Here is a 6,413-nt window from a genome sequence, read left to right as displayed (position 1 = left end):
CTCAAGTAGCATCAGTAGCGGGCTGCTGTGCTGGCACACTGGCCCTGCTGGGGTGTCATCCTGCCCGGGAGCGTGCCGGCTCTCCGAGGGCCCCGCCGAGTGCGCAGGACTGACTGTTCCTCACCTGAAGCCAAGGCCGCTCGCGAGGCCGAGTGGTGGTAAGTGTTAAAACGTGGTCGTTAAAGTCGTGCTCGTTTAGAAGCTGCTAAAATGAGGCCGTGGAGGGGAAATGCAGCCGGCTGAAGGAAAACACCTACACGCACCCCCTGCGCGGCTTCGGGCAGCTCCTGGGTGTTGGAGGGGGGCCGGGGAGGGTGGTTTGGGTGCGGGAGGGCCTCAAGCCGGAGCCCCCGTGTTTCCCTCGGCGTTTATCGGGTTTCACCGGGAGTGAGGAGGGGCCGGGCCCCGGCTGTCCCGCTCCGCGGCGCTGGGCTGCGGGCAAGAGCACCCGGCCCTGCTCGGCTGCGGCCAGCGGCTCCCGGAGCCGCCGCTTCCTCCTCCCGAAAGAGGAGCCGCAGGGGGCCCTGAGGGGTGCGGGGGCTCCGGCCCCCCGTGCCCGCCCTCCCTCAAGGCCTCAGCCGCGGGGCCTGACACCGGCCGGGGCAGACAGACGGGGGCGGGCGGGCGGGCGGCGGGACCTGCGCGGCGCTGCTGGAAGGTGGGGCCGCGCGGCCCGTTGGGGCATGCGTACAACCCGCCCGAGTCGCTCAGGCGACGGCGCGAACGCCAACCAGGTACCGCCCGTTAGCGCCGGCCCCGGTGGTGCAGCCAATCCCCGCGTTCCACATCGGGTTGCGTAACCGCAAGGGCCGCGCACAGCGAAGGTCCCCAGTCCGGGGCTGCCCCGGGCGCTGCCTGCCCCGAGGGGCGCCCCGCGGCCGTGAGTGCCGCCGCGCCGCGGCCGGCGCGGCCCCGGAGCGGTCCCGGAGGCTCTCGGCGCGCCCCTCCCGGCAAGGCTCCGCCTGGTCCCCCGCGCTGCCCGCCCGCCTCCACCTCACGGCGGGCCCGGCAGCGCGGCGGACGGGCGCGTCCAGGCCGGGAGGGGCCCTGGTCGGCGGGCGGGCGCAGGCCGGGCGTATGAGGCAGCCCGCTCCGCCGCCGGCCGCGCTGCGGGATGTGGTGCTGGACGTGGCCCCGGCGCTGAGCGGCCGCGCCGCCGCCGCCATGGGAGCGAGCGCGAACGGCGCCGCGCTGCCCGAGCGCCTCCGCCTGCCCGTCTGCTTCCTGGGCGTCTTCGCCTGCTACTTCTACTACGGCATCCTGCAGGAGAGCATGTGAGCGCCGCCCCGGGGGGGCCGGGGCGGGGGGAGCCCCGAGGGCGGCCGCCCTGACTGCGGGCCCCGGTGCGGTCGCGGCCCGGGGGAGCCTTCCCCGGGCTGGGTCCCGCCCGCTGTCTCACCGTGTCCCGGGGAGGCTGCTCCGGGGCGGGCCCCGCCGCTGTCTCACCGTGTCCCGCTCTTGCAGCACGCGGGGACGGTACGGGGAAGGCGCCAAGCAGGAGAAGTTCAAGTACGCCCTGACCCTGGTGTTCATCCAGTGCGTGATCAACGCCGCCTTCGCCAAGCTCCGTAAGTCGGGTCCGGGCCGCCCCGCTGCTCGCGGAGCTCGGCTGCGAGTCGCCAGTCGGGGTTTGTCACCCGTCGAGGGGACGGTTGCTGCCGAGCATCGGCGTCGATTGTCCCTCCGCGTCTCTGGCGACGCTCTCAAAGCGCTTCGTGGCGGCGGCGGCTGTTGGCAGCTCTCCTGACTTTCGTCTTCTTCGTTTTCCTTCCAGTCATCCATTTTTTCGATGCCGTCAAAGCGGATCGCACGCGGAGCTGGCTGTACGCCGCCTGCTCGCTCTCCTATCTGGGCGCGATGGTTTCCAGCAACTCGGCTCTGCAGTTCGTCAGCTACCCGACTCAGGTGGAGCGGGGCAGGCGTCGCGGGGGGCGAGGGGAGGCAGCTTTAATGTACAACTTAGCACTCTGTTACCCCCCAGTGCTCGGGGTACCCCAAGAAACGGACACTGCGCCGAGGCAGCGAATGCTGTGGGAGAACCAGCTGGTGAAATGACATGGAGAGAAACTGTGATTTTAACACTCATTTGTGTGTAACTGCTTTTGTGGGGCTGTATCATTGTGTTTCAGGCAATGCTGGGTGTGTAGAGAGGGGCCAAATGAGCTCAGACTGTTCCAGAAAGGGAATAGCAATCCCTAGAAATGATGGGAATTTGCTAATTGGGAGTTGGTGCTGATGTTGGAGGGCTTGAGACGATTTCTGGAACCTTCACGGTTAATTTAGCAGTTGCCCTGTGATGGGGATTTTTGACTTCTTTTTTTGACGTATCTGGTATGTTTTATTGGAGGGGCGTACCGGGGTGGTCTGATCCCATACGGTCACCCTTGTATTGCCGTGATCTCTCTCGTTGTAGGCAGGTGACGGTATGCGGATAGTTAATACAAGTCTTTCTTTTACAGGTCCTAGGCAAATCCTGTAAGCCCATTCCAGGTACGCAAATTTCACATTTCTTCTTGTATATTTATGTGGATTTCTCGTGCCCTCAAGGAGGACCTCAGCTGTCAAAACAGCGCCTCTCCCCCTCCATCTGCTCTGCCACAGGAAGCGCAAGCGGTGTTTTATCTGTGCGTTGTTCTGTTGGGTCAAGTTAAAACCCCAGGAGAGGGTTTTGGGAGCGGTTTGTGATGTTGCTTTTTTACAGTCATGCTTTTAGGAGTGACTTTGCTGCGGAAGAAGTATCCCCCGGCCAAGTATCTCTGCGTCCTCTTGATAGTCGCAGGCGTGGCCCTGTTTCTGTACAAACCTAAAAAGGGGGCTGGGAGCGATGACCACGTCTTTGGCTATGGAGAACTCCTTCTGGTGAGTACTGCCAACGCACAAATAACCCCGGCAGGGCTGAGGAGGAACAAGCAGTTACAACACAGATAAGGCCGTGTCCTTTGTACCTCAAGCGTAGCCTAAAGCCGGCGTGGAAATGCTTCTGCAGGAGTGCGGAACCCCTTCGGCGGGGTTTGGGTGGTGCACTCTTAAGCTGTGGTATGAGATCAGTGCACGAGGACGTGCGCGTCGCTCTTAGCATATGTTCTGAGGCCACATAATTGCTATTGAGTAGGTGATTGGGATGTAAAAAAAGGGGGGAAAATGCTCAAGATTTTCCCCATAGAGAAGACATAAAGAACGTTGGTCTTCTGTGCTTTCTCTTATCTCTGTCTCTTCTTTTCTCAGCTGCTGTCACTGACCTTGGATGGGCTGACGGGTGTATCTCAGGACCACATGAGAGCTCACTACCAAACGGGTTCCAATCACATGATGCTGAACGTTAATCTATGGTCCACCTTGTTCCTGGGGGCTGGTAAGGAACACCCTGCAAAAACCACAGCCACCACGCCCAGAGACTGCCCGGGGACACCCCGGGGGAAGAGCCATTGTGTCCTGCTCCAAAAATGGGCCTAGAGCACTATTTGCAAATAACTGTTTTGTTTTGGGGGTTTTTTTGTTTGTTTGTCTATGAAAAGTCGGGGTTGTTCAGTGTAGCTCTCCTCATACCCACTAGAGGACACCACTTCATGCAGAGTGCAGCTGCCCAACGCTCCTTCACGCCTGAGAAGGCCTCCCCGCAGGCTGGCTCTGCGCTCCGGCCATAACTGCCTGGGTTTCTACCCGAGGGCTCTCTTGTGCCGGCAGAGAAGCAAACCGTATCCATGTAGCTTTCCGCTCCAATTAGGGAGTAGCGCTTCTAATTAATTGCTAGGGACTGTTTTGTCAGAATTGGATCTGCAGTTAATGATTGCTTCTTTCATTAATTAACTAGGAAGGTGATCACTTTTTCTCCTGTTCTCTTTGTTTTCCACTGGGTGGAATTTAGTCTTTGCTTTTAGTAGCACCTGTTGGGTTACGAGTGTAAACCAAAATTATACTACATAGGCAGTGGCTGCTCAGGCTGCCTCTGGGCTCGTAATTCATGCTTCTCGTCTTGATCCTTCTTCCAGGGATACTGTTCACCGGCGAGCTCTGGGAGTTCTTGAGTTTTACGGAACGCTACCCCAGCATCATTTACAATATCTTACTGTTTGGCCTGACAAGTGCGCTGGGTCAGGTAAATACACCTCCCTTGTTCCGCAGTCTTCATGGGGATGCGTTTGCCCAGCTGGGAGACAGCAAAGTAAGGCTGCTTCACTTTCCGTTGCTTTGGTTGCTGCTCGCTTTCTGTACAGGCTACCTTCAGAGTAAAACTGGTTTAAGTTTTTATGCAAATAATCAGGATTTGAAATAAGATTCTTTCGGCTCTGGCTCAATGGCTTTTCATCTGAAAGTATGATCCGTGTTGTTCTTTTACCAGTCAGAGTGACAAAAGGCATCCTTTTGGTTTTTTACAGAGTTTTATTTTCATGACTGTGGTATACTTCGGACCTCTGACTTGTTCCATCATCACCACAACCCGCAAGTTCTTCACCATTTTAGCGTCCGTCATTCTATTTGCCAATCCCATCAGTACAATGCAGTGGGTGGGGACAGTCCTGGTGTTCTTGGGTAAGTCTGGGAAGCAAACACCTGAGGTCTTTCCGCTGTTAACTTAAATAGAGATGATGTATAGCGAGGGGAGAGCTAACAGAAGATGCCGGTCAAAAAAACCTAATCGTATTAGAAGACTCTCGATGGAAGAGTGTGTTAGTAGCCTCACCAGTGCAGGAAAAGAGGAACATGACTTCTAGCAGATCTTATTTGGTCTCTTTTCACCCCCCACACTGGGTGAGTCACTGCCTCTGAGTGACCATTAGTAAGTTGGTGCTGCTAAGCTGATTTTTCACGACATTCCTTGTGTTATGTTTGTTTGAAAAATGTGAAGCAATTTTCTGTGCACATGGATTATTTTATGTCTTTGCAGGCCTTGGACTTGATGCCAAATTTGGAAAGGGAGTAAAGAAAACATCACATTGAGGAAATGGTTGATTGATGTCTGCAGTTGGAATGAACTTTTAATTTATTGTCTTGTACCTCAAAATCTGTTATGAAACTGGACTCAGGATAGGTAATCAGAAGGGGAGTGTTTGGATTTTTTTTGTTTTAGTTTTTTAATTCTAAATTGTCTTAAAAGTGTAATACTTTAGTTTTAATTGTAATTAAGCTTTTTTTTTTTTTTCTGTAATCAAACCTGCATTACTAGATCCTAGCAGCAGGATGAAATTCTTGCCTTAACAGGAAAAAAATCTTCGTATCTTTATTAAAGAAAAAGTGACAATGGCCACTTTTCCAGAACTTTAATTTCAGTATCGTTGGCTGATCTTGGGGAGAAACAGCACACTCTCTCCAAGGAGAGGGCTAGTCTTAGAATTATGTTAGTTCTTTGGTGTGGCCTGGAAAGATCCCTGGATTAAAGGCCTGTGTTGAAGACAAGCCCCTCTTCTGATTGATGATATGATTTTTCCATAACTGAGTTGATGGAGCAGCCAGTTGGATGCTCTTCCATTAAGATAATATGAGTAAACATTGAGATGCATTCTGTCCTTCATACGAGCCCTTCTAAAACGGAAGCAACTCTTGCCATATGTAAAAGTTTACAGGAAACCTGTTTAACCAGTGGGGCCCAAATTAATTCTTTTCATCCCCCCTGCTGATGAAGGAACAGGACCCTCTGCTGCTAAAACCTTGCCAGGGTTGTGTGACAACAGCTTCTAAATGTTGAAAGGGCCCTTGTTAATTAACCACCATCACGGTGAGCTTTCCAACGCCCGCTCCTGAGCACAGGCTAGCTCCCCAGTGTTGTATGGGGAGGAGTTATTGTCATAATGATGCCTTCAGAATTGGAGAGCAAAATTCTCCAAAGAGCAAACTTTACACATGAAAGCATGTTTCTACCAGCTGTCACTTGGTCTCCATCTGTTCTGTGGCTTTGGCCTTTTGCCCCTCCAGATGGGATCTTGAGCTCTTTCCTGAGCGGCTGTTGTAAGTCTCTCTCTCTCTCCATCCCCTGCTTCCCCCACTCCTCCAGTGTTTCTTACAACTTTTTTGGCCTCCAATTTGGTTTTCATTTAATCTGTCTTACCATCCTGTAGTTTTACTCAAACAACACATTTCTTGCAAAATTAAAGCCAAGGCTATGAAAGTCTGTCACCTTCACCTCTTTGCTAACTTACATTGTCTTAAAGGTCAAGTGATAAGTAGCAAACAAACATGTTCCCAGTAGTAGAGAATCCTGAAGTAAAAGCTTCTTTGACTTACCTCCATGAATACTGCCTGATGAACACCATGTGCTGGCATCTGCTACCGTACGGAGATTCTGGCTTCCCTGAAGACAGTTATGCTTCCCAGTATCTCTAAGGTAATGAATACTATTTCCATTTTATAAAAGGGAGCAGAGAAATTGCATGATGTGTTCATGAACACTGTGGCAGAGATAAGAATCAATTATCTTC

General features: G+C 53.6%; 1 protein-coding gene across 1 annotated transcript; it reads left to right on the top strand.

Moving 5' to 3' along the window:
• Positions 1 to 1,149: 1,149 nt before the first annotated feature.
• SLC35B1 (solute carrier family 35 member B1) lies at positions 1,150 to 5,840 on the top strand. The gene is made up of 9 exons (XM_059830513.1): positions 1,150 to 1,274; positions 1,465 to 1,568; positions 1,775 to 1,905; positions 2,460 to 2,490; positions 2,702 to 2,859; positions 3,226 to 3,352; positions 3,990 to 4,096; positions 4,377 to 4,530; positions 4,886 to 5,840. Exons 1-9 carry the CDS (start codon positions 1,165 to 1,167, stop codon positions 4,936 to 4,938), a joined length of 975 nt encoding a protein of 324 aa, XP_059686496.1. The 5' UTR covers positions 1,150 to 1,164; the 3' UTR covers positions 4,939 to 5,840.
• The last annotated feature ends 573 nt before the right edge of the window (positions 5,841 to 6,413 follow it).

This window comes from Gavia stellata, chromosome 28 (assembly GCF_030936135.1).
Source record: "Gavia stellata isolate bGavSte3 chromosome 28, bGavSte3.hap2, whole genome shotgun sequence".
In the NCBI taxonomy this organism is placed as follows: Eukaryota; Metazoa; Chordata; class Aves; order Gaviiformes; family Gaviidae; genus Gavia; species Gavia stellata.
Note: the sequence above shows the minus strand (reverse complement) of the source record. Positions and strands in the feature narration are given on the sequence as shown.